This window comes from Frieseomelitta varia, unplaced genomic scaffold (assembly GCF_011392965.1).
Source record: "Frieseomelitta varia isolate USP_RPSP 00005682 unplaced genomic scaffold, Fvar_1.2 scaffold_869, whole genome shotgun sequence".
NCBI lineage: Eukaryota > Metazoa > Arthropoda > Insecta > Hymenoptera > Apidae > Frieseomelitta > Frieseomelitta varia.
The window spans coordinates 273,313-300,658 of record NW_025110666.1 but is presented as its reverse complement, the minus strand read 5'-3'; the positions used below and the strand labels follow the sequence as shown (position 1 = coordinate 300,658).

The 27,346-nt window shown below is 29.2% G+C and overlaps 5 protein-coding genes across 14 annotated transcripts in view; 3 read left to right on the top strand and 2 right to left on the bottom strand.

Annotated features, from left to right (window-relative positions):
- Positions 1–6,451, top strand: part of LOC122536734 (serine/arginine repetitive matrix protein 2) — a 13,028-nt gene extending 6,577 nt beyond the window's left edge. Inside the window, exons 14-18 of the mRNA XM_043669347.1 lie at positions 3,023–3,602; positions 3,836–4,619; positions 4,816–4,870; positions 4,991–5,020; positions 5,176–6,451. Coding sequence (XP_043525282.1) covers positions 3,023–3,602; positions 3,836–4,619; positions 4,816–4,870; positions 4,991–5,020; positions 5,176–6,098 — 2,372 coding nt within the window. The 3' untranslated portion in view covers positions 6,099–6,451. The remainder of the gene's footprint in view (positions 1–3,022; positions 3,603–3,835; positions 4,620–4,815; positions 4,871–4,990; positions 5,021–5,175) is intronic.
- Positions 1,506–3,098, top strand: LOC122536733. The gene is made up of 3 exons (XM_043669345.1): positions 1,506–1,971; positions 2,334–2,651; positions 2,908–3,098. The coding sequence occupies exons 2-3, from the start codon at positions 2,338–2,340 to the stop codon at positions 2,918–2,920; spliced, it is 327 nt and encodes a 108-aa protein (XP_043525280.1). The 5' UTR covers positions 1,506–1,971; positions 2,334–2,337; the 3' UTR covers positions 2,921–3,098.
- A 1,679-nt stretch (positions 6,452–8,130) lies between the features above and the next one.
- Positions 8,131–11,053, bottom strand: LOC122536740 (speckle targeted PIP5K1A-regulated poly(A) polymerase-like). 2 transcript variants are annotated; one of them, XM_043669369.1, is made up of 4 exons: positions 10,365–11,053; positions 10,208–10,290; positions 9,848–10,147; positions 8,131–9,747 (listed from the first exon to the last, which is right to left on the bottom strand). In XM_043669369.1, exons 1-4 carry the CDS (start codon positions 10,610–10,612, stop codon positions 8,306–8,308), a joined length of 2,073 nt encoding a protein of 690 aa, XP_043525304.1. In that variant the 5' UTR covers positions 10,613–11,053; the 3' UTR covers positions 8,131–8,305. The 2 variants fall into 2 exon arrangements, with proteins under 2 accessions (XP_043525304.1, XP_043525305.1); XM_043669370.1 differs by having other exon boundaries at positions 10,211–10,290; positions 10,365–11,052.
- Positions 11,054–11,112: 59 nt separating this feature from the next.
- LOC122536739 (telomerase reverse transcriptase-like) lies at positions 11,113–15,628 on the bottom strand. Of its 4 annotated transcripts, XM_043669366.1 has the most exons (11): positions 15,147–15,627; positions 14,900–15,069; positions 14,254–14,816; positions 13,844–14,181; positions 13,570–13,763; positions 13,256–13,497; positions 12,961–13,154; positions 12,642–12,863; positions 12,297–12,547; positions 12,064–12,237; positions 11,113–11,131 (listed from the first exon to the last, which is right to left on the bottom strand). In XM_043669366.1, exons 1-10 carry the CDS (start codon positions 15,191–15,193, stop codon positions 12,092–12,094), a joined length of 2,367 nt encoding a protein of 788 aa, XP_043525301.1. In that variant the 5' UTR covers positions 15,194–15,627; the 3' UTR covers positions 11,113–11,131; positions 12,064–12,091. The 4 variants fall into 4 exon arrangements, with proteins under 4 accessions (XP_043525301.1, XP_043525300.1, XP_043525303.1 ...); XM_043669365.1 differs by lacking the exon at positions 11,113–11,131 and having other exon boundaries at positions 11,989–12,237; XM_043669368.1 differs by lacking the exon at positions 11,113–11,131 and having other exon boundaries at positions 11,989–12,237; positions 15,406–15,627.
- Positions 15,629–17,256: 1,628 nt separating this feature from the next.
- The window catches only part of LOC122536749 (serine/threonine-protein kinase minibrain), a 49,802-nt gene continuing 39,712 nt past the window's right edge, over positions 17,257–27,346 (top strand). For 2 of the 6 annotated variants that reach the window (XR_006308465.1, XM_043669378.1), the window contains exons 1-2: positions 17,257–18,009; positions 24,238–24,909. The gene's annotated coding sequence lies outside the window, so the exon portion shown is untranslated. The remainder of the gene's footprint in view (positions 18,010–24,237; positions 24,910–27,346) is intronic. The other 4 variants (XM_043669382.1, XM_043669379.1, XM_043669381.1 and 1 more) reach the window with 4 other exon arrangements.

Genomic DNA, 27,346 nt, shown 5'->3' with positions numbered 1-27,346 from the left:
TTTTTTTTTTTTCTTTTTTTTTAGAGGCCTAGTTGATTATTGACAACAAACCATGTGGTTAATCTTCCATTTGATGGACTTAAATTTTATTAGATACTTCCTGTATTGCATTCCTTTCATAAAATGCTCGAAATGCTTTAAGAAATGCGATAAAGAAGAATATAAAATGTATGTTATATGATTATAATTTACAAACATCCTTTAACCATTAATTAAAATTGTTTAATCTTACATTACAAAAATAAATGCAGTTGTTTATTTACATTTTATCATTATTACTCAATATAAAATTTATTTTATAATTATATGTGATCATCTAATTTTAAATAAGATTAAGTTGCAATTCAATAAACATATTTCAATTGAATAGTACTTCTATTTATTCATTTAATTTTTTATTGCCGCCAATATTTGCTATTTTTAATATATTATAAAATTATCTTAACATATAGAATATTTTAAATTTATAAAAATGCGTAAAATCATTTTTAATTTAGTAAATATACAGAGTGTACCAGCATCCGTAGTATAATCGCGAAAGGATTCTATATAAAAAGATAAATTAAAAAGGAGGAATAAAATTTTTAATTAGGTAAAAAGTTTAGTGAGAAAATCAAGTTTGAAAATTTATTAGGTATACTTGAGTTTAGCTAATTTTAAATCTGACAGAAAAGAATATAGGAGATTATTCTATGAAAATGAGTCAAAAATATGAAATAAAATTTTTTTGTTAGATGCTTTGTTTTTGAGAAAATTGAATTTGAAAGTCTATCGAGTACCAAGGCAATTTTCAACGAAACATATTCAAAGTCTATTTTCTTGAAAATGAAGCTTTAAATGAAAAAATTTTATTCTATATTTTCAACTTATTTTTGCATTAATTTATTTAATTATTTTTTTCTGTCACATTTACAATTATTATTCAAATTCCATTATGCTCGATAAATTTTTAAACTCGATTTTCTCGAAAACAAAGCGTTTTATAAATAATGTTTTATTCTTTATTTTTATCCTTTTATGTAGAATCACTCCTTTCTGGGATTACCAATGCTAAGTTATTTGTTGGTCAATTTTCGTAATAAAAATTTATTTTTCTTTTAATTTAATAAATTTACAACGCATTTAATGTTCTAATAATGGACATTAATTTTTCTTAATTTAATTTAATCATAAAAATTTCTGGCAGTTTTAAATTTTACGAACGCACGTATGCAAGTTCAGTTACAATAAAATGGTAGAATTAAAAAATTCATGTATTTTAATATTATTAACCTTATGAAATATAATAAACCAATAGAATTATTTATTAATAATATCTATATCATTTAAATTGTATATTTCTCCCTTTTTATCGAATATGGTTGCATGAGGATATATGAATGAGAGTATTTATTATGACACAGTACTACAGTATGAGAGTGTTTCACATTAAATTTCATAAAAATTTAATAGCTCAGCAAAGTAATTTAAATAAATAATATAACATTCATATTAATAACATATGATTTTAGTGTATACCGAAATTCATACAAGCATACCCTTGTTTTATACTATCTCAAATCTGTTAGTAACCAACATGGCGGAATAGATAGATGTTGACTTTTCAAGATTCACATGTCTTAGATTCAAATATCTCTGTACAACAAAGTTTAAGAAGAAATTGGTTAAATGTTATTCATTCATGTAATTTATATTGTTTATTGACACACGTTGTAATTGCCACTGAAGTCACGTGTTGTATATTAATTGTATTGAGTATTATTAACAATAAGTGCGTATATTACCTATTAGAACAGTCTACTTGACACAACTGTAACTTTGACCCTTAACGTGAATGTATTGCAAGCATTTGGAAAATCAAAAGGAACACACGATTTTTTTGAATTATTTTTATTTTAAAATAAAAATAATACGACTTACGTAATGAGAGTGTTAACATCAATTTTATATATTCCATCGAAGGGTTAAGAGGTGCGTTTGTTATTTGAGGTTCGATATATTTCAAAAATATTAAATACTATTATTGTATTGAGTACATAAATCGAATGAAATTAAATGTACTTAATAATGAAAATTTTGCAGTACTTTTCATTATGTCTATTGTACGAATATTTTATTAAAATTATTATTACTATTATACAGACATAAACATCTTAAAATGTAAAATTAAAATAATATAATGTTCTTTGAAAATTTTTGAATCGACTTGATTTTAATATAAGTGAGACCAAATTTTTGAATTGTTTATTATAAACTTATCTTAGTACGAAACGTTATGAAATGTTAATTCTATATGGTTTTCAATTGATTTAATAATTTAGTTGATCTTTCAGAAACATGTGTGATTTAGCAAAAAAAATGAAAGATTCAAGTGTTAAAAACAATGTGCAAAATGAATCAACAGATCAGTTTTGTCGAACACAAAGTGTTGATAAAAAGGAACCTGCATTAAAAAGTACAAACGAAGATGTTCAACGTGCAATTGAAGGTTTAAAGGATATACCAGACGAGGAACTTCAAGAATTTCTTGATGATGAAGACTTTATGGAAGGTTTAGACGTTGTCGATGCTTGGGAAGGTGATGAAGAGAAAGGTCGTGAAATTGAATTTAAAACTCATATCAAGGATCAAGAACAGAAGCGTTCTTCTAGGTAGCAATAATAATATCAAATTATTGTTATGGCTATTTTTTATAAAATATAAATGAATTTGTTATATAATAATTACAATTATTATAAGACGTAACAAAAAATTTTTATCAAATCAATTTATAATTTGTAATTATACACATTATGATTTTTATACATAATACGTATAAATGTATTTTTATACATTTATACCTATTACAATTTTGACTAATAATTAATATTATATTGAACAATCAATGTACTTTGTTTTAAATTTTAGTTCTTCTCTTTAAATAATTCGCAACGTACAGAAAAAAATTATTATGAGCCTACTTATAGGGAAAGATATCGGCGTGACTACAAAGGATCTTACAATCGTGAAAGGCCAAAGAGAGAAGAAAAAAGACATGAAGAAATTCGTCGTGATCCTTCTAAAAGTACTAAAGATATAGAGAAGGATAAAATACGTACGAAAAGAGATAATGAAAGCAAACTTTTAGCTGAAAAGGAGAAAGCTATTAAACATTTGTTGGACTCTGATAATGTTGTACCTCCAGGTACAGAAACTGAAGCAATTCAGAGCATTACAGAGAGACAAAATATAGAACAAGCACAGATCCACAAGATCCGAGAACGACGTAAAAGTATAGAACGTCAAAGAGGAAACTCATTACGCCGTAGAACGCCAGATAGAATTAGACTAAATTCTCCTCGACGAAAATCTCCCCCAATATTAAGTCCAGAACGTTCTAGAAGTGCTTTTAAACTGAGCAATGAGAGACATAGGAGTCCATTACGGTTTAGTCCTGATAAAAGAAGAAGCCCAAGATTTAATTCTGCTCGCAGAAGCCCTTTTGGATTTAGTCCTGAACGACGAAGAAGTCCAGTTAGACGACTTAGTTGGGAACGAAGAACAAGTGCTGACAGAAGATGGAGTGCTGAACGAAATAGGAGACGTATAAATATACATGAACGGTGAGAAGAGATTATTTTTAAGCATAATATAACTACTTAAGTTTTACTGTAAAAATAAAAGAATGTTTTCTGTACAAAATGATTTTTGTAAGACAAGTATAAAATTTAATTTTATCATTGCTTAGCTCAGTTAATAAGTAAAAAATTTTATTTTTTTATTAAATTATGGTGGTGTAAATTTGTTAATGGTTTAGGTTAATAAAATATTTTAATTTAAACTTTAAATTGTCAAGCCGAAGAAGTCGATCTCGTGATCGACAAAGAAGTCGCAGTACGGATCGTCTTAGAAGAAAAATCAGCCGTTCACCAATTAATAGACGTTACAGCCCTCGCCGACGAAGTCGAACTCGAAGTAGATCATTAGAACGTCGAAGAAAACGATCTCCTTTTATCAATGAACTTACAAGACAACTAAGAAATGAAGCTATAATGACATCACACATGAATGCCGGATATACACATTCTTCCATGGACGGCATACCACCTCTAATGAATAATATATATCAGCAAGAAACAGAATCTAGATCATCAATACCAATGCCACCTTACATGCATCAAACTGGATTAGCACCGCCAATGTCATCAAATATAACAACTGGTGGCCCAACATTCATGAATTTCGAAAATTCATCTCAGCCAATGAATTTTGATTCTGTTCCATTACACCAATTATCTCAAACGGAATATGTTTCTGGTCCAGTGATGTATAATCAACCAAATACTGGTTCAATTCAATCAACACATAGGCCAACACTTCTTCCAGCACCACAAATTTCATCGCCACAACATGAATCTGCTACAACTACAGTGGATCATGTGCAAACATATAATTCATCACATGGCATTCCTTCCACTCATCAATCTCCAATTCAAAATTTTGAATTTTCAAATAAATCTAAAGATACAATCTCTCAAAACTACAGGGAACGCGGATTTACAGATTCTTATAATGGATATCACACTTCACAAGAAGAACGATTGAAAACTCCTGAACCACCAGTCATCTCAGATACAAAAGTAATTTTGTTATATATTATAACAAAAAGTTATTTTTTTATAGTTATATATATTTCATTCTGTATTATCAAAACAACAAATATTGTTTTGAAATTAATGAGTAGTATTTTTACGTACCTTCTAACATAATATGAAATTAAATTTTTTAAACTTTATATAAAAGTATTACTATTTATCTTGCGAATTAATTTTACAGCAATTTGAAAAAACAAGTTTATCCAGTCTGTTGGAAGCATCTGTTTCCGCTAAAGGTGCGAATATATTTTTATCTAATTACTATTCAAAATTATACATACAGTATTGCAAGATATTTTTTATGTTACAATGAACAAAATTAATACTTTATTTTTCATGTTTCATACATTTTCTAGATTCAACTAGTCTGCCAGTCTTGTATCCAGGTAAGAATAATTATTCGCTTATTTATAATGCTTTTTAGTTTGTTTATATTAAAAAAATTTTTAATATTTTCTTTCCAAGTTAATTCAAGCACAGTGACATAGTGAAATAAGTTAATATATTAATTTTACATAATTATGTTTCTGTTTAACAATAGGATTCAAACCAGAATTATTACGTCGTTGTGAACATGCTTTGCATGAACTTCCTACAGAAGATCTTCGTTTAAAAATGAAGGGGCGATTTTTCTATGATCCAAAAAAGGAGAATACACAAAGTGAACAAAATGTATATTCATCGAATTCAATTCTTTTACAAAAAAGCAAAAACAAAATACAGTGGGAGGAAGAAGAAGAACAACATTTAATTTCCATAAAACAAAATATACAAATGCATCAAAAAATTTGTCAAACTGATGAAGTGGAAACAAATACAAAATTTGTTCAAGTTAGTGCTACTATGGTAGATTTTGAAGTACAAGTATATCCTCAAGACTTACAGCATATTGCTAAAGAAGAAAAAAGACCTATCATGGATCGCCTGGATTGGAATATGCGTGAAACACTTGATTGTACATCTAAATTTCGGGAGGCTGACGATTTAAGATGGAGTTTAAGTAATTCTTCTCAAAAAAGAACTTGGAATCGAACGGTATCCCCTCCTAGGAGGATTGATGATCGTAAACATCATATAGATTCTGTATCTCCTGTAGATCATAGTTCAAGAAATATGAAATTAGAATCTCCAATAAGGAACAGAGATAATTTTTCCAGTCATAAAGGATCTGTTCGAGAGCATTATGTTCGTGAAAGATACTCGCCTAATTATAGACATTCTTTAGAACGTGGTGAATTTCATGAAAACAGAAGTGATCATAGTCGTGGTGAAAGTCCTATGATGCTAGAAGATTCTGGAGAAGAATTAGAATTGGAACATACATTCCAAAGAGGAACAGATTGGCATGGAAGAGGAAAACTACCAAGAGGCAGGTCAAATTCACTAATGAAACATGTGTTCAGAGGAAAATATTCAGGTGGAAGACCTTATCGTGGCCGTGGAAATTTTCGTGGAAAATTCTAAAACTACTTGTCTAAAGCACAAACTTTAAATGTAGAATTATGTAATCAAATATATCAATGTATCAAAAAAAGTTATCTATTCATGCAAAAATTTCAAAAGAAGGATGTGAATTTATTGTTTTATTTAAAATATGCTTCTTCATATGTTGGAATTATCCCAGATATTATTATTAAAATATATTTTAAATACACTGGATTTAAATACATTGGATTTAAACATTATATTATAAATACAAATATTCTTTGCACGGATATTATCTACTAATATTATATTTGAAATGAAAATTATAAAATTATTTGTATGTTGTAAAATCATAATGTTTGTTGAATAAACATTTTATGGGACAATACAAACAGTGCGGAAGAAACCACTGTTTATATTATCATTCATTTACAAATCGAATTGTGTAAATATGTGATAATTACAAATTTTATACATTACACTATTCATGATTTATTGTCTTGTTCCATTTATTATTAATAATTTTTATAAACTGAAATATTCCATTTTAACCGGTACTGAAGATTAAAATAATATGTTTTACATATTATTATTCTTGAAAATATAAAATATTGTTTTCAACATAAAATCAGCTTAATTGTATACTCAATTAAGTAACTATATAATATTAAAACATTTAAAATATTTATTATTATTTCTAATATTAAAACATTTTCTGAATTATAACATTATTAATATAATATAAATAAATTATAATATAATGTAATACATCAAATGAAAAACTTAAAATTATTCTACATTTCTCATATGTGACATGTAACTTTCAAAACACAATGTAAAATTAATAATTTTTTTCATTTAAAAATGCCACCAACTTGGAAACTATTACTTTAAAAAAAAAGTTTCTTGAAATTACATTTTTTAGAATATAAAAAAATGACAGATGTGATTAAAAACGTAAAAAAAACTTTTAGGTTAAAATATCCTGCAAATGTTTCAAAATGTATATGGTGTAATATTAATTTAATAATAATTTTTTTATACAAAAAATATTTATAATTTCTGTAAAAAAGAAATGAAACAATATATTTATTTTTATTTTACTTGTACTTCAATTAAAGTAATACAATAGCACATCGTACTAATATTTTATTTTTAATTTAAAATTGGTACATATAATAAAAGCTACTATGAACAACACGCGATGTAATGTATATTTTTTATCTGTTAATAATATAATATAAATATGTATATAATATGATAATAATATATATAAATGTTTAAATGTGAAGCAATGAAATAAAAAAATAGAAATTTATTTTTTATTCTTTAAAAATAGTTTTTTACAGTAATAAATATAACTTTTGTGCATACTCCTCCGTAATGTTACATTCTAAAATTCTTTTTATTAATAATTAATATAGTTATGCTAATTTATTTTATTAATATAACAAAAATTATTTTGATTATATTTGATGTATGTATGTTTATTTTCAAGTATTAACATTTAATTTAAATTATTCATGCTCATCTATATATCAGTAGATATCAGTAGAGATCAATAGATAGATAAAAATAGATATTTAAATTTTAAGAATTATCTAAATCCATACATAATATTAATACATTTATTAAAATTAATTCATATAATTAACTTATATATTAATATAAATACTATAAATTGCGCTACAGAAATTATAACAAAATGAAATTCAAAGATTTTTTTTTCTTTCAAAGTCCTTTTTACTTGCATGTGGTATATTAATTTTAAAGAATACAATTAATTTTTAAAAATACTATAAAGAGTTCAAATAAGCAAATCAAGCAAGATAAAATTTTTATATTTATATTAACATACATAATACTTATTAATACAGTACAAAAATTATAAATCTTTCGATTAGTAGAATCATTTTGTATTATCTAAGTCATATTACCTATTCTTAGATGATTATCAGCTGCTGAAATATATTTAATAATTAATAAATAATTCTGTACAGAAAGTCGTACTTATTAATAAAAAGAATATTTGAAATATAGTTCAGAATTTATTTAAATTTGATTTTGGTTTTCTATTAAATTAAATTAATATCCATATTTAAAAAACGATCTAAAATATAGATCAATACATAGAAATTATATAAATGAAATATAATACAAATGAAAATGTTTTCCAAAACTACATGTTCTTGGTCCAGAATTTGATATGTGCATTCAATTTTTATACAATTTTATGAAAATTAATATTAAAATTTGCTGAATTGTTGCACGTCTATTAATGTTCGTTTAATGATCTCAATTAGCTTATCTCTAGCAAAACATGCAAATTCTTGAAAAACATGATCATCACAATTTTTATTACTTACAGTTAATATAACTTTTAAAGGATCTTTCTTTTTAAATATACATGTGAAATCTAAATTTATTTTATTTATATTCCCTTCTTTATTGTATTTTTCTATTGCTTGCTGAGACATAAGAGCTTCTATTTGCAAACAACTCAAATTGGGATCTAGAACAATACTATTACTTTGTCTATTGCGCCATACACAATGAGACCCAGTACAACGAAGTATGATATTTTGCTGTTTTTCTATATGCACATCTGACAACATTTCAATCTTTTGCTGTTTTGCTCCTGTTTCAGCTGGCAACACTTCAACTTGTACTTTAAAAACTTTTTCAAAAATATCTTTTACTATGTTAAAGACAATAGAATGCCAGTCACGCTTTAAAAATTTGGTTTTTTCTATAATGTCTATACATGTTTCCATACTGTTTGATCCATACTGAAACTGATTTGCAGAAACTGTAACATTAAATTTACCTTTTGGTAAAGGTGTTGTAAGCAAAGTTTTCATTAAATCTCTGTAGTTATTTCTGCTAGACATTGCGCAAATTTCTGCACCAATTGCACAATATCTTACAACAGAATCTAATGTAGAAACCTGCGTGCTTGCTGTAACATTATGATTTAATTCTATAGGATCTTGTACACACATTGGTTTATTAACATTTAATTTAAGACTTTCATCTTCTTTTGCGCATGCTTTATATCTATCCATACATGACGGTAAATTTTCTATATTTTTAAACTCTGATTCTGTATGTACCATTCCATCTATTGGACATATTACTTGCGATTTAAATTCAAAAGTTGCATAAAAAAAGAAAAAACCATGAAGAAGTTCCGGAATACTATTTTTATTTGTAATCGGTGGCAATACTCCATTTTCATCAAAATTAGCCTGCCATCCATTTATAATTCGTGGTTGACATGTATTTTGTAATATCATTAAGGGTGGAATAATATTAACAGATGGTTGTTGTAAATAAAATATAATTAATAATACCAAAGCATAATTGGATATTTTCTGTCCACTTGATGTTTTAAAATGTCGTGCCCAATATTTAATAATCATCATTAATGGTCTCAGCCTACTATCAAGAAATATACAATATTTTATCAAATGACTTTTATATATACCCAAACTGTTTTTGAATGAAATGTCACAAGAAACATTTGTCCTAACATAATAAAATTTTATAATAGGAGTCTTAGCTTTTGGAATTGATATTATGTCAGAAAAAACACAATTCATTCGATACATGATTTTTTTTACTTCTTTAAAAATCTGGTGCATAGTCCATGAACCTGAAGTACTTTTATTTTCATTTATTGGTTTTCCTTCAATAAGAATCATATTATTGAAAAATAAATGTATATATATATATATACATATTTATACATATTATAAAGTAATAATTTAATAAATTTGAAGTCTTACCAATATCCATATATATATCTAAATCACATTCTTTAAAACCTAATCCTGTTTGAGTTGAACCAAATCTATATGTTTTACATTTTGGAAATATCACTTTAAATATTTTGTCTAATTGTGTACAAACAGATTGATATCTTGTTTCTATTTCAGCATCACTAAGCTGTATTGCATTTAAAAATATAATTAACTGATTATCAAATGTAGTTTCTTCTTCAAATATATGTTTTATGTTATCATAACTTATAGAATCTGTATTTTCTATGGGACTATTTTTTTTCCTCGATTTGGATCTTTTCAGATCTGAAAACAAAATATAGTTTAAAAACATAAAATTATATTTATTAAGTGAATAATAATACTTACTATGGGCTTTTTTCTTTTTTATATTCAACATTATATTATTTATCCAAATTGGTTTGTTTAATAGAATTTCTGTAGGATTTCTACAATGTTAAAGGATTATAAATATAATTTGATTCATGATTTTGCAGCAATAACAATATTAAATTTATCTTACTTGTCACAAAACTCAACTGTGAGATAATTTGGGCCAAATTGATGCCTTTTAATTGTACCATATTGTTGAAAAAAATTAATAAGTCTATGAGTAGGAATAAATTTTGGTAATGGCGAGACAACAATTGATCTTTCCACAGCTTGTACTCGTTCTAATTCTTTCAAATGTTTTTTACCTGCAAGATGACCTCGCAAGGCATAATCATCTTGGAAATGCATTAAGCATGTGTCACAAGTAGGTTTCGACATTGTTGATTTTATATATATAAATCCATATAAGATTTTTTCATATCAAATTTATAAAAATTTTATCTTTCCTCATTACTTATTTATATTAATATATGCATCAGAGAAATGTTCATAAAATTAATAATTTAGAGTCACATTGTTACTGTATCTTAAACTATTGTTTTTTTAAAGCATAATAAAGTAATATTATCCTTATTTTTACAAGAATTGGCTATTATCGAATACTATGTCAAAATAAAAATAAAAGCCCTCTTATTTTTCACAAAATTCTTCTCTTGTTCAAAATGGACTGAATGTTATATCTCTGTTCTCACTTTCACTTTTAAATACATGATGCATAACTTCAATATTATCAATAATTTTCTGGTTAAGTTCTTCTAACTTTTTTTATGAATCTTCAACTGTTTATTTAATACAAATTTTTAAATATATTTATATCTCTTGAAATGTGACCTTTATGTATTATACATTATTTCCTAATATATTTCCTCATAAATTGAATATTGTATGTTCGAACGTCTAAATAATACGTAATTCAATTGTTATAAATTTCAAAATATCATTTTGAACTTACTTATGAAGATAATATTGCAAACTTATAGTTGTAAGAACCAAATACTAGAATTTAATATATTAAAATTTAATGAACTGCATGTACGACGATAAATAAATGCAGAATTAATTTCTACACCACATGTGCAATATTTCACTCTAACCTAAGATTTATTTTGATTGCTAACAATTTCTACGTTTTAGAGGAAAATATTATATATGTAACATGTATGTTTTATAACGAGTTCAGAATGTTAGCGGAAGTGACGTTCTATTATTATCATAAATGTAGCATTTCAAAAATATCTTTAATTTTTGAATATTTTATAAAATTGTATTTGCAGTACTTACGAAATTATTTGAGCTTTTATCAAATTAAATGTATGAAATAAAAACTTAATTCAAATTAATACTTAATTCTTCTCTGAACAGAGAAATGTTATATTATTTAAAGCATGTTCATAATATTTATCAAATTATTTGTTGGTATTACTAAATATTATTATATTAAGTTTCGTAAATACTGTTTTATATATCTAATGATTATATTTTAATATTTTATTGAATTTTAAAATGTATTAACTATAAAATTTATTTTATTTTTATATTTTATATTCTAATTTAAAATTCAAGTTTATTTTTGATCAAAGATTTTGAATATACTTTTGAATATAGTATTAGAAATAATTAATGCAAAGTAATTTCAATATTAGATAGTATATATATTTAAAAGTGTTATAAATTATAAAAGGAACAATCAATAGTAAAAAAAACAAAAAAACAAATATGATTAATATGTGTGAAAATAAATATATATGCATATGATGAAAACAAATATTTCAAATTAAATAATTGTTCAACTTATAAAGATAGAAATATAGAATATAATTTATACGAACATTATAAAACTGCGTGTTTATTTACTTTTCACTTGCATTTTGAAAAGTATCTGATAAATTTTGGTTGTAAAATTTTATCCTTCATAAAAACTGTTACATAAGACATCCATAATATGTGCAAAATTTTATGGTTCCATCTGTGAAAACTTAATTTATTTATTATTCCTCTTTTACCTAAAATAAATATTGATATATAGTAATATTTTATGATAATTTATTGTAATCTGTCTTACCTATTAAAAATATTTTTATAATATGTCTTGCAATTCTTTCATTAGTTTCTTGAATAACTAAAAGTATACCTCTAACATTTCTTAGATTACTATCAAATAATTCTTTTATCAAAGTGCAAGCACGTTTTGCTTGCAGTAAACATATTTTTCTTATTTTCCTTATTATGGTCATTTTAGAATTAATTGTTCTATTTAAAATAAATTTAGATAATCTCAAACATGCTACGTTGTTTAATTGCTTCCTTAAAATTCTGGAAAAAAATTTATAATTATAATTTCTATAAAATACAATAGGTCTTTTCATAATAATATATATATTATACATGTATTTGCACAATTACTTACATTAGAGGAGGTAAATCATTTTTTTTCAAAAATTTCATTGAACATAAATGTTTTTGTGAACGTTTATATTCTACTTCTAAAGTAGTACAATTAATTTTATAGCCAATGTAAATAATATTGTTCACAGCTATAGTTTCATTACAAATTATGTTACTCTGAGTTTTTGATACTTTAAAGTAACAATTATATTGCGGGATACCTTTCCTTGTTGATTGTAAAAATCTATTTCATAATAGATGCAAAATATATAGCAAAATGACAATAAAATTAAATATGTTCGTGAATTCATTGATATATCATAAATGATTTTGCATCTTACTGTTTTGCAAACGTTTCATTTTTAGTAACATATAAAATATCATCCATGTATTTTATAATTTCTCCGGCATTTAAATATGCTGACATTTCTTTATGTAAAATAAAATTATAATATATATCTGATAAAATAGGTGATATTGGTGATCCTTGTACAACTCCTTTTGTTATCACATAAACCTTTTTATTTATTTTTACCTATAAATTAAAATATTATGTTTTGTAAACTCAAATTCCAATTTTAAATAATATTTATATTTTAATGATATGTAATTATCTAAAAATCTTGTTTTTCATACTCTTTGACAAAAAATAAATTTTGAAATTTGTTCCAGTAACCAGGTTTTTCTTATTTGTTGCCAGTTTTTACATGTATCTGAATATAATACATTGGGTGCTAAAGGTAATAGCAAACTTGGGTCAGAGAAATACTGTTTGTAACATACTTCCTTAGCCTGTTTACTTTTAACTGCATAATACTTGAACATCAAATTTTCTGGAAGATCTTTACACAGTGACTGTATAATGTTATATAGTTCCTCTAAGTACAAAATAAAAATTTTAATATTTATTTGTAGGTATATTAAATATTTGAAGTTGAAAACAATTGCACCTTGTATTATAGAACCAAAAGCGTTTGCTACATCGCAACATACAAAATATAAATTAGTTGCTTCATTACATTTGTATTGAACAATTGATTTCCATTTTTGTTCAAAATTAGTGACTCCATATTTTGTAATATGTAATTGTTTCAAAAATTTAAATACTACATTCAAACAACTTTGCTCTTTAGAAATATAATATCTAAAAAATGATTTTTTAATCAATTTTCTTTTTAAAATACAGAATCATTTACTATTGCTAAACATAGTTTAATTACATACATTGATTTAATATTTTCTGGTTTAAATATAGGTCGTACATCAGACTGTTTAGGAAATAACGTGTATATACCTATTGGTGGCTTCCATTCATTATATTTAATATCTGGTTGCAAGATTTTCGAACGTATTCTTTTCTTAATAAATTTCTTTTGTACAAGATTCCAAGTTGAGCGCATAATATATAATCTTTCATTATTGCTTTTGGAAGCTGTCATATGAAAATAAGTATGCAATATTTTTAAAAGATATCCAACAAAAAACCATTTTACAAATTTTGCTATAATGCACCATTGCATACTTATACTTTTAATATCTTGTAACCATTTGATATTAAATAGCTGAAATATATAAATATATGTTTGTAATGCAAAATCATTTATTGTAATCATTTTTGTCAAAAAGTAACATACATCTAATTTTTCAATAAAAGGTCTTAAATTAAGTGATTCATAACATGGTATATCTAATAGATAAAACATAATTCTTTTTATTTTCTTTAAATTTTTTAACTTTCCAAATATGTTTAAAGGAACTACTTTAGCAAATATAAGATCAAAAAATAACTTCAATTGTTTTTTGTTAATTTGATATTCACATTTTGATTTTCTTTGATTAAATTCTTGTTTACAAGTTAAATGTTTCAAAACACTAAAATAATGGAATTTTTTATGTTTTTTCTTAAATTGCTCTAAAAGTACAGAAATGGTTGGAATAGAAATTTCATAATTAGTAATAATATTATTTTTGATAGTTTCTTTTATAATGAAGTTATATATCTCATTTCCAGTTTTATCTGTGTTAAGAAGGCAACTTGTTAAATCTGTATAACTTTTATAGCTTGGTAAAGTTGAAGATGTATTATATAAATAAATGTTTAATTCATTATTCATATGCCACAAATGATGATACACGTTTTCTTTAGGAAATATCTTCCATTTTTTTGTTTCAGTTTTAGCTTTTATTTCAGCTAAATCTAAAATAATAATTTGTTATTTCAATGGTCAACTTGTTCTAAGTATTATAAATACTTATGATACTCTTGCGATATATACATACGATCTATAGACTTTTCTTTCTGTAAGTTTTCCAATTCCTTATTCATTTCTAATTTAATATCATTGAAAACATTTAAACAATCTGTAAAAGTTTTATTGGAATTATTTACAGACATTTTGAAGGCACCACATTTATCTTGTTGAAGTAATATCTTATGACATAGACAGTACCTAATTCAAAAAAAGAAGAATTAAAAGAGCAAAAATAAATAATCAAAATAGCATTAAATTTAAAAAAAAATACAAACTGCTGAAACTTTGAACCAAAAATATTTTCTATGCTTTGTGTGGCCATTATCTATCAATTATATTTATAATTGAAACGTCAATATATGGAAATGATAATACAATACAAAGACAGTACAAATATCAAACATCAGTAAAAAAATATCAAAATTACACTATTGTACTGCATTATATTGTAACATTGCGAATGTTTACATTATTTGGAAAATATTTAAGCTGTTTCTACTATTTTTCAAAATTCTTCAAATAATCTTTAATTACAATATATTAACTGTAAGGTAATAGCCTATTTTTAACACAGTTGCAATTATAACATCAATATTAACATTACATATTTATAAAAAAGCTGCTATTTACGAACTGGTCACGTGGTTATTGGCGCGTATGAGTTATTAAACATTACGTACAGAAAATACTATATTCAAACTTAATACAATAAATTGAACAAAAAATATTATTATAACATTACCTACCTTAATCAAAAAAGATTTGTAAAATTTATTCAAAAAATTCGAAATACGAATCTCATAAACTTTTAATTAAGACTTTCAATGACAATATAGGTTTTTATATTTTTTCGTGATTCTTAAATAAATTTCACAATAAATATTAAAATTTACGATTATGAAAAATGTTATTGCATCGGTTGATTCTGTATTCTGTGAATTATTAGTGTTCTTTTAGAAATTGGTTTAGTTAACTAATTGAAAATTATCGATTCTTGTTAAATTACATCGACGGGAAAAATATTACATCAATAACACCATTACGTATACATTATTTTATAAAATATACAACTTACGACAAACTGACCATAAAATGAATAATATGTACAAAGGCTACATAAAAATTAAATGTTTATTAAGATTTTATTTGTACATAATGCATTTTAATACAAAATTTTCATCTGTTAAACACTTTAATATAACCTAGCTTACAAGACTATATGTCTACATATATCTATATTTTGATAAATGAAATAAAAAATCCAATTTACATATAATTTTCATACAAAAATAAAGATGTTAACAAAGAAAAAAAGATGTAGAATAAAAAAACGTAACATTACAAGATATCCGTTTAAAGCGATTGAAAAAAAATCTAGTTTACATCACAGATGGGTAAATTGGACAGGATAGGGGGAGGGGGGAGGGGTTGGTAACCCTGAGTAACAGCAAAAACCACATGGAAAAGGTAAAAGTATTGAGGAGACAAGAGTAGAACGATAGATCGGAAGCGCCACGAAACGGAGAGGCGGACATTTTGCAAAACACTCGGCATGGATCGAGCTCCATGTTCGCCCGTGAAAGTGATGCGGTATCTCCGCGATTAGGGGATACAAGTCTCGCGTTTAGTGGGAGAACGTTGAACAGTTTGCATGCGTTGGCCCGCCAGTCGGTATTCGGAACCGGTTACAACGAGGTTAGTTCAGAGGTGTGTAATCTCGACGCGTGTCCGAGAGTAGCGTGGCGATACCGTTTTTGCTTTGGTCTCGGTGCACGAGGAGACATTTGCGAAAACCAGTCGCGACAGCGCGAATTAGTAAAGTTCCGTCAGAAGGAGATATCGAGAGAGTCGTTGAAAAAGAGAACGTTAGTAACAAGGCGGAGGTTAATAACGTTGAAAGTGGTGGCGGTATCGACAGCAACAGTGACGACGACGACAGCGGCGGTGGCGCAAGGTGCGAGGACGAGGTGAATGCACGGCGGCCGCGGTGTGTGCCAGTGGTGTGCGCGCTCGTCGCTTGTGGAAACCCGCCAAAACCCGCGGCCGCGAACAACCACCAGCAAGAGCAGCAACAATAGCAACAACAACAGCAGTCGAAAGAAAAGGAGGAGGAGGAGAAGGTGGAACAGCATTAGCAGCAGCAGCAGTAGTAGTATTAGTAGTAGTAGTAGTAGTGGTGGTGGTGGTAGCAGCAGCAGCAGCAGCAGCAGCAGCAGCGGCAGCAGTAGCAGCAGGAGCAAAAAGCAGCAGTAGCGTGTGCAACGTTGTGCCGTTTTGACAACTTTCCGCCGCGTCGGGGCGTCGCGCCGTTTTCTTCGCGGCGGCGGCGGCAACAGCAGCGTGAACAACAACGGAGACAACATCAACGAGAACGTGTCGTTTTAAAAAGGCCGTTCGTGACGGCAGTTACGGCTGCGACGCTGCTGACCCCCCAGCCTGCACGACGACGACGACGGCGGTGGCGACGGCGACGGTGGTGGTGGTGGCGGCGGCTGCGTTCTGTTATTATTTTGCCGCGGTGCTTTTGACCCTACAAACTGGGCGAGTTCATTGCAGCGCTTTCGCGGGGGTGTCAGCCAGTTTTATTACTCCGGCCTTCTCCGTCCGCAGCAGCAGCGCCGACGGCGCCAGAACACGACGTTGGTGTACGACAGCATGTCTACCAGTGTATGTACGCGATCGCACACCGATAATCCAGAATCGCACCGTTGAACCGCTTATTCACGAGGGCGAGAAGTCCGCCGGCAACCGCCGTATCACACTGGCTCGGTGTGATATCATCGTAGCGGGAGTCGACTGAAAAAGGAACTACAGAGTGACGTCGCGATTGAGAAGGGACGCGACGAACCACGTGATATACCTGTCGTCGGGCCGCGTCATGTAAAGCATGCTCAACTCCCCAATGGCCATAACCTGAATTGAGCCGATTTGACCCGATTAAGCCCGATTCGCTAGTTGAACGAAACAGGCATACGAACGAATGAAAGAAAACAAACGGTAGCCATTGACTTTTCTCGTTCTTTTTCTCGTGCTCGGGCTCGTTAATTATCTCTCTGCAGTGTTCTTGCTATCCGCGATAAAGGAACACGCTATCGCTTGATGCGATTAATACTGCGAGTGTTCACTTGTGAGTAAAAGGTAATGTTGCGCTTCTGATGAGTAGGTATAATACAGTTACTCCCACTTGTATTCATACACTATACCGGCGTATGGTATAAATGAAAAAAAATCGTGTTTTTTATTAATCATTTTTATTTATTTCTATTAAATATTCAATATTACAGTACACTACTTCTACGAAACAGTTTTATTTTTCTTTTATTAAAAACATAAGCTGAAATAATGTAACTAATCATAAAGGCTAGCTCTCAGTCGTATTCGTACAGTCAATATGTAGACGGTAGTATATATTCTAGGAATTTTTTTTTTTGTTATATCGAAATTCCCCGTACATCGCACATGAAATAAAAAACAGTTGATTATTCTTTTGCTGGAAAATAAACAGTTTGTCACGTTGTTAAGGAAAATGCACCGAAAAGGAACAGAAACGATTGAGCTGCGAAAACTAATTATTAGTCATTATCAAAATGGAAAAAGTTTACAAGAAATTAGTAATATTGTTAATAGAAGCCGATCTACGGTTTAGTATATAATAAAATGGTATAGGACGTAAAATAGAATAGAAAACAAGATCCGAAACCGTAACAAAATCGTTGTTAAACGACTGTTAAGTAATGAACAAAAAGTTTTAAGGAAAGTAAAGAAAAACACTAAAATTAGTGTACCAAAAGTTGCATTCAAACTTGAAAAGACAGGAAAGAAAGTTAGTAATGAAACAGTTAGACATAGTATAAGAAGATATGGATATAATGGAAGAGTAGTTCGCAAGAAACCTACCTTACGTTAGTGAAGCAAATCGAAAGAAGCGTTTGCAATTCGCAAAAAAGCACGTAAAATAGACGTATGAAGATTGGAAAAAGACAATTTTCACCGATGAGAGTAAATTTAATGTCTTTCGGTCAGATGGTAAGCAAATTGTGTGACGTAAACCAAATATAAGTTTTGAAAGATCAAAGTCCACGGTGAAATACGGAGGCGGCCACGTTATGGTGTGGGGGTGTTCTGCCGCTGGGGTGGGTAATTTTGTATTTATTGATGGGGTTATGGATATGTATAAATATATAAATATATTTTGGGTATTCGTAATGATTTTAATTTTTATCAAGACAATGATCCGAAGAACAAGGCATATGCAATTCGACAATGGCTTTTGTATAACTGTTCTAAGGTAATGAAGGAAACCCCTCCACAGAGCCCGGATATAAATCCGATTGAAAATTTATGAGCAGACTTAAAAGCCAGAATATAAAAATGTGACATCAAAAATGTAAACCAGCTTAAAAAAAAAAATTACTAATCGAATGAAATAATATTATTAGTGACATAACAGAAAAATTAATTAAATCCATGCTCAATCGACTAATAGAAGTAATAAGACACAAAGGCCATCAAACAAAGTATTAATTCATTGCATTTGTTAATACAAATGTGCTTAATTTTGCATGTACAAATACGACTGATAGATAGCCTTTATGGCTAGTTATATTGTTTCCGCTTTTTTTAATGCTTTTAATAAAAGAAAAATAAAACTATTTTGTAGGTAAAAGTAGTGTACTGTAATATTGAATATTTAATAGAAATAAATAAAAATGATTAATAAGAAATACGATTTTTTTTCATTTACACTATACGCCAGTATAGTGCACGAATACGAGTGGGAGTAACTGTATTTCAAAGAAAATAATCGCAAGTCTGAGACGCGTACATTTAGTTTGACGAACGAAACAATCAAACAGAGAGACAAAAGACAGCTAGTCGCTTTCTTATACATATGCAAACTTAGAAAGACCTAGAAAAGACCAAAACCTAGAAAACATCCATTCCCCATTACAAACCGCACGTCACAAGCGCTATCGCGAGTGGCTCCACAAATCACTAGATCCTTCGCGTATCTGTTACATCTCCTACGCGAAATTTTCTAAGCCCATTCTATTAATGCAATGTGAGGGATGCTTGGGGTTTTCCTTGGTAAGCAAGTCCGCTACCATCTCCTCTGTCCTCACGTATCGAACCTCGAGTCGTTTTGAGGTTACTTGTTCTCGAAGAAAGTGGTAGCGAACGTCAATATGCTTGCTCGTTGGGTGGTAAGCGTCGTTCTGTACAAGCTTTATCGCCCCTTGGTTATCACTGTATATGCACATCGGCCGATCCTTGGACTGTGGATTCATTTCCTCTTCCAGTTGTTTAAGCTATAGTCCCTCTTGAGCAGCTGTGGCTAAGGCCACATGTTCCACCTCGGTGGTTGATAACGCCACTATTTGCTGCTTTTTGCTAAAGCAGGAAATTTCTGCTCCCTGAAATAATAAAATGTAGGCAGTATATGACCTTTTGTCTTGATCAGTTGCCCAATCTGCATCACAGTATCCAATTATCCTCCCATCGGTGTCCTTGCTGTATGTGAGCTTATAGTTTATGATACCTTTGAAGTACCTGAAAATTCTTTTCACAGCCGTTCAATGTTGAGATTGTGGTTCATAACAGAATAAACTCATGCTTTGGCTCAGATACAGCAAACTCCCAATTGCCTCTCGATACAGAATATTCTCCATCGCTCTGTCGTCTGTCTCCGAGCTTGTCAGCTTTATACTTGGGTCACACAGTCTGGTTTACAATCAATCATTCTAAATCTTTCTAGGCATTGTCCTATGTATTTACTTTGATCGAGATGTATTTTTCCTTTTTTAATATCTTTGGTTATTCAGATATCTAAGCATTCTTTCGCTGTGCCCAGGTATTTCATGTCAAAATCAGTTTTTAGTTTTTCTTTAATTGAGTTCGCTACTTGTACATTATTGTGAAATAGTATATCGTTCACGTAAATGACCAGAATTAGCACGTCTTCATTTTCTTGTATGCTATTCCCTTGGATTGTGTTAAACCTGCTCTCCTTAAAGCCGAGTTCAATTTCATGTTCCATTGTCAGCTTGCTTGTTTCAGCTCATAAATTGATTTATTTAGTCTGCAAACTCTATGATCGGTCCGAAACATAGGTGGCTGCTGCAAAAATTTCTCTGTCGATTTTTCCCTAGAGGAAAGCGTTATCGCATCCATCTGCTCTATTTTTAAATCATGCTTCACTGCCAAGGCGAATAAGTACCTAAATGAGGAAAATCGTTAGTGACGAGAAGGTATCAGTGTAATCTATACCCTTCTTTTGTTAGCTTTTATTCTTTTATCCTTTTATCACCAATCAGACCTTATATCTAATAGAATCATTATTCGTACCTGATTTTGTTTTAAATATCTACTTGCATGGTCTTACCCGTATGCAATAATCTTTCTTCCATTGGGAGGACCAACTGTATGGTTTTTGATTAACAAATCGTACTCCTGCTGTATAGCTTTCTTCCATTTCTCACTTCTGGGACTTGATATGGTTTCCTCAATGCTCTGTGGATCGTCATCTGCAGCAACGTTATTATAGCATAAATAAGTTTTTCCTTTACCTTCCTGTTTTCTGCTTGCGGATCTCAGTTTTGAGACAAAGTTTGGATCATGTGTAATTTTGCTATATTTGGAAGGCTTGTATTCTTCTTCTGCTTCATCCCTTTTTTCTTCTTCATCCTCGGCAGATTTAAACGCTGTCTCTTGTGTGTCGCTGTCAGCGCTTGAAATTGTCTCTGGTGTCACCTGTGCTGATTCCTGCTGAATGACCATAGAATTCATTTACTGCGTCTGACGATTGTTCTTCCACTTTCCCATCTTCTTCTTTAGGAATATTACCACTGGTTCTTGCTTCACCAAAAATACTGCATCCTTGGCCTTAGTGAATTGATGTGTCCTAATATCAATAAATCTATACCTTTTTGACTCGTAATAGCCAACAAATATCATTCTTTTTTTACTTTTTGTCCCACTTTCTTCTTCTTTTCTTAGAAATATGAATCATGACCTCGCAGCCAAAAACTTTTAGATGGTTTATATTGGGTTTTGCTTCTGTCCAGACTTCCTCTGGAGTTATGTATGATAGTGATTTCGTTGGCGAGCGATTAGTGAGGTAGGCAGCTGTTGATATCACTTCTGTCCACAAAAATTTAGATAGGTTAGCATTAAACAGCATGCATTTGGCTCGCTCAATGAGGGTCCGATTTATCCTTTCAGCTAAACCGTTTTGTTCTGGTTGTTTGATGGACGATGCCCTCCTGTATTAAATAATTTTTAAAAGCATGATTAATATATTTTTTCCCATGGTCTATCCGTATTGCCTTTATGGTTTTGTTCAGTTGATTCTCCACCAGAGCTTTGAATTCTTCAGACTTACTTAGGACATCATTTTTATCTTCCATGAAATAAACGAAAACTTTTCTAGAGAAATCATCAATGAATGTGATGAAATATCTAGAATTACCTAATGACTTGTTCGCCATCGGCCCACATAAATCGGAATGGATCAATTCCAAGATTTATATTGCTTTTGTTCCCACCTCCTTGAACGATGGATGGATATGCTCGCCTTCTAAGCAGGATGTGCATATAATCTGGCGTCTTCGGGAACAATTTTACTTCAAGCGTGCATTCAGGCAATCTCTTTATTAACGGGAAGCTGAGATGCCTTAGCCTTTGATGCCATACGTATGAATCTTGGTCTGAAGTGGCAAGGCATGCAACGGCCCTAGTTTGCATCGCGAGCTTGTACACATCGTTGGCAAGGTATGCCTCGGCAACTTTTTGACCCGTCGGGTTAGTTATTGTACGTCCGTGACCATTAAATTCAACCTTGCAGCCACTTTTTAGAATTTTGCTCATAGAAAGCAAATTTGAAGTTAGATCTGGTACATATAGAACATCTCTTACTCGTATTTGTTTTGTCTCATTGTGGATTTTAACGGTGATGTTGACCTTGCTGCAACCATCACAGCTATTTTCAAATTTGATGTACCGACGGTTCGTTGACGTCGTACAGCCATTCACGATTTCTCGTCATGTGCATCGATACACCCGAATCCACGTACCATCCATATTCTTCTTGTTTGCCTCTTATCTGGAACGCTGCTGCAAAGTTTGGATTGCCTTCTTTATTTTTGAATTTTTTTTTAGATGGACAATTTTTACTTATGTGGCCGTGTTTATTGCAGTTGAAGCATCGTGGACCTTTAGGTTCTCTGTACTTGTTTCTAATCGGAATCCCCTTGGATTTACTATAAAATGCTACCGAATCTGATGTTTTTACTTCGTGCAATAATTTAGTCTTTATGGAATCCGCGGTGACCGGCATATCAGAGGCCACTTTCAATGGCCATTATCATTGGTTTCGGGCAAACCCGCAAGAAATAATCTACCCAACCATTCGTCCTCGACCATAAAACCAATACTTCGGAGCTTGTGTGCAGTCGAAATTAATTTGTTCACGTATTCCTCTACATTATTGCAAGCTAGCGTTGTAGTGATTAAATTTCTTAAAAAATTTACCTTTCTGTATAGGCCCGAGTCATCAAAAGCTCTCTGTAAATTTTGCCAAATCTCTTTCGGCGTGTTCGCTTCCTGCACGTGAACGTAGTTGATGGGGTCTATCAGTAGAATAATCTTCGTTCTAGCTTTAACATCCTTCCTACAGTTCACATCCTATTCTGCTCCATCCGCTTTTCTTGCCGGCTCTACGCACTCTTATAACTCCTCATGCTCTAAGTAAGCTTTTACCGCGAATTTCCATGATGCATAATTTTCACGGTCAACCAGTTTATCTATTGATGTCTGTGCATCTATTGATTATTCCTTGCCATTATTAGCAATGATTAAAATCGATAAATAAAGGCACGTGGCTGAAGCTCGTTAAAAAAAAACAGTTCCGACGGTAACTTTCAATGCACGTGGTTTATACCGAACTCTCGTTAATTTTTTAAATATACGTACTAAACTCGACAAGATCAGAAAGCACGAATTCACTTCGAAGTAATACCTGGGCCTATAACCTGATGAGTAGGTATAATATTTCAAAGAAAATAATCGCAAGACCGAGACGTGTACGTTTAGCTTGACAAACGAAACAACCGAACGGAGAGACAAAAGACGGCTAGTCGCTTCCTTATACATATGCAAACCTAGAAAGGAAACATCCATTCCCCACTACAACCCGTCACAAGCGCCGCCACGAGTGGCTCCACATACAAACTAGATCCTTCGCGTATCCGTTACAATAAAATTCCTACCGGAATTTTAGCTTCGATGCATAGTGTTGTTCGTCTAACGTGAAAAAGAAAGTATATTCAACCTTTAGAAGAAGAATCAGCTTTTGTACACTTCTAACAGGTGACTAATCAAACAAATGGACGAATTGCTGAAATGATATATGGATACTGTTTCTCATCTCAGTCGGCGTTCTCGGTGATAATTCGATGTTTTGCTATTGTGCTATGGTGTACCGTGCACGGGTAGCGTCATCGGTATGGTGTTGGTACAGTGTCAACCGTTACGTGTAATTGTCTGAAGGTGGTGGCGTGGGAGTTCGACATTTTAACCGCTCGTATTCGTGAAAAGATACAAGTGTCCACGTGTGAAATACAGTCGACACTCAGGGGCGTGAGAATCATCAAAGTCGAGCTTATTCAAGAGATCTCTCTTTCGTGTCTTCTTTGGTAGGAATTTTATTGTAACATGTGTAATATTTTTAATTTCACGGTCACGATCTATTTATTTGTTTTTTCATTTTCGTGACCACGTCATTGATTACCAAAGAGAAAGGTGTCAAGCACGGTTTTTTTTCTTTTTTTTTTTTACACCGATTAAACGACTTTAACGAGGAATAAACGATGAAAACTGTGTGATTTTGTTGGACAACAGAAGGAGAGGAAATTACAATTTTTAGAAGCTAGTGCATTTGCTGAGAAATTAACGGTATCATTGAGGAATATCTGTGCTCTGTACTCTTTAGTGAAGTGTTTGACAGTATTTAATTAAATGCTTAACAATGAAAAATGCCTGGTGAGTTAAAAAATTTCAATATACAATACTTGCGTTAAAATGTGTAATCATTTGTTCTTGCAAAGTATAGTTTCGTGAATACTCGCTATTCGAGATAAAGAAATGAAAGAAGTATGTTTTTTTCTTTTTTATAATATTAATTAACAAAAATATTTATAAATGAAAGAGGTTTTTCATGCTTTTGATCTTGAAATTTTAATTTCTAAATTATGAAAGTGTTGCATTGTATGTACTAAAATGTCAGTACTGTATCAAAAACGTAGATGAATTGAAAGTAATGTTTCTTTAATTTAATTATTTCTATTTATTTATTTCCATTGATTAATTTTATTTTTATCCATTTGTATTCTTCTTTTTATTTTTTCTTAGGTATTTACGATTTTGTGAGCGTGTGCTTCATGGGTAGGTAAATGAATGTTTTTAGGTTAGGTTACCTATCATTAGTACTTAACCTCAAATATTATTAATTATTTTGCTTCTTTCTTGAAGCTAATACCGTTTTTTTTTTTTTTTTTTTTTTTATGGATACATGCATTTATAATAAATACATACAACCTTCACAATATTTAATTGTTTCTTTTTTTTCTATTTGTAATTCTGTGTCAGTAATTCTAAACAAAAACTAATTTTATATATATGTATTAATATTACCTATATATATGATAAATTTAGTCCAATTGTGATCAATTCATTGAACTATACAATGTGTTATGATTTATAAAAGTTCATTTATTATTTTTTATAAAAGGTTGTATTTTTTATTGTTATCGTTTGAAATTATGTAGAATAGAATATTATCTAGGTTATTAAAAGTTACAGTAATACATTTAAAATGATTGGAATTAATAATCAAAACAGATTATTAATTTTCAGTAATATTAAATTTTATTTGGATATTTTATAGGTTATTATAATATTATATAAGTTTCTGTAAAGTGAAAAAATGAGTTGTGAACTTTATTCTATTCTGAAAAGCGAAAATTAGTGATCTTATGATGACTTTTTACCTTAAGCTTTTCTATATTCTAAAGTAACAGTATAAAATTCTTCAGCTTGTGCTTTTTGTATTATATTTATTTTCATATTATACATTATAAATTTTACAAAACATTTTAAAAAAGGATTTATTTTTAATATAATATAGATCAGCTTCTAATTTTTGAAATGTAACTATACTGTTTTTAAATAATAAGGAGAAAGAAATAAAACGAAAGAGGCTATACAAGTAAATTTTAAATTAGTAGAAGTTGTAAGATTTGAGAGGATTTATGAAATCAGAATTACTAATAGTAATTCTTTAGGTAAACTAATTTTTAATTATTACACTTTATACTCACTTTATTCTTCCAACGTATTATATGTATTCTGTATTATAACTTATCATATTATTTTTTTTTTAATAATTTGTTACAATATGTGAACTGATGGGCTAATAAAACTTTTTTCAATGAAGGATAATAATATCTTCAGTCATGTGACTATAACTTATTAAAAAATTTTACAGTGAAAAAATATTATTGTATATGTTATTTTGTATATGTATTTATAAAATATATTTAATATTAACCCTTTGCAGTGTAATAAATTTCTCAATTTATACCCTTTGTCTCACAGAGGTGATCTTAGAACACAAAAGGTTGTCTTCAACTATGAACCAAATTTTTATTATTCTCTAATTAATACATAATCTGTTTGTAGTTAATATATAATTGCAGTGAAAATAATTTAAGATGATGCAGAATTTGCAGTTATTTATTGTTGATGCAAATTATTATTAAAATTAGTTTCTTGGTTCTATTAATTCTTAATCGAAAATTTTTATTGACATGTTCAAATAAACTATATAGCGTAGTAAATGAACTATTTTATTTCTATGTTAATTCTAGTTCTGTTAATTCTGGTTACTATTAGTTCTTATTATATTTATATAATTCTATATTATTTAATAATTAATAGCATTTGAATGTTGTGACTTATTTGATATCTCATCGTTTAAATATTTATAACATACTAAGCATTATTGAATTCATTTATTGATTAACATGTTACTAATTTAATAATTATACTGATTGTATTGATTTTAATTTAAAGAGTTTTTGCAGAGAACAAGAAAGTTTTTAAATAAATAATATGTAAATAATATGAAGAAAATTTTTATTGAAATTTTTGACATTAATATTAAGCAATTATTTAAAATTTTTGTATAAAATTATAATTGAGATGATGCTGTATCTAATATAATAGTTAGGATTATTTTAAATAGGATTATTTTCCAATATATTCATTTCATTATATATATTATTGCATTGCTATAGTTAAATTATAATATTTAATTTAGTTAAAAAAAGTATATGTGTTATGAATAATTACCTAATCCATGTAATTTTTTATTTGTTTTAATCTAGGGATATAAATTCTTTTTAATATATATTGTTAT

Bases quoted from the DNA above. Each gene is read 5' to 3' on its own strand.
- LOC122536740 (XM_043669369.1), bottom strand. From the start codon at position 10,612: ATGTCGAAACCTACTTGTGACACATGCTTAATGCATTTCCAAGATGAT. The intron at 10,148-10,207 runs AGTATTATTATT...TTTTGTTTTCAG, and splicing joins AAAGAAAAAAGCCCATAGTA to ATCTGAAAAGATCCAAATCG. The intron at 9,748-9,847 runs GTAAGACTTCAA...TTCTTATTGAAG, and splicing joins AGATATATATATGGATATTG to GAAAACCAATAAATGAAAAT.
- LOC122536739 (XM_043669366.1), bottom strand. From the start codon at position 15,193: ATGGCCACACAAAGCATAGAAAATATTTTTGGTTCAAAGTTTCAGCA. The intron at 13,155-13,255 runs GTATGAAAAACA...TTTAATTTATAG, and splicing joins AATTTATTTTTTGTCAAAGA to GTAAAAATAAATAAAAAGGT. The intron at 12,238-12,296 runs GTAAGACAGATT...TATTTATTTTAG, and splicing joins TATAAAAATATTTTTAATAG to GTAAAAGAGGAATAATAAAT.
- LOC122536733 (XM_043669345.1), top strand. From the start codon at position 2,338: ATGTGTGATTTAGCAAAAAAAATGAAAGATTCAAGTGTTAAAAACAAT.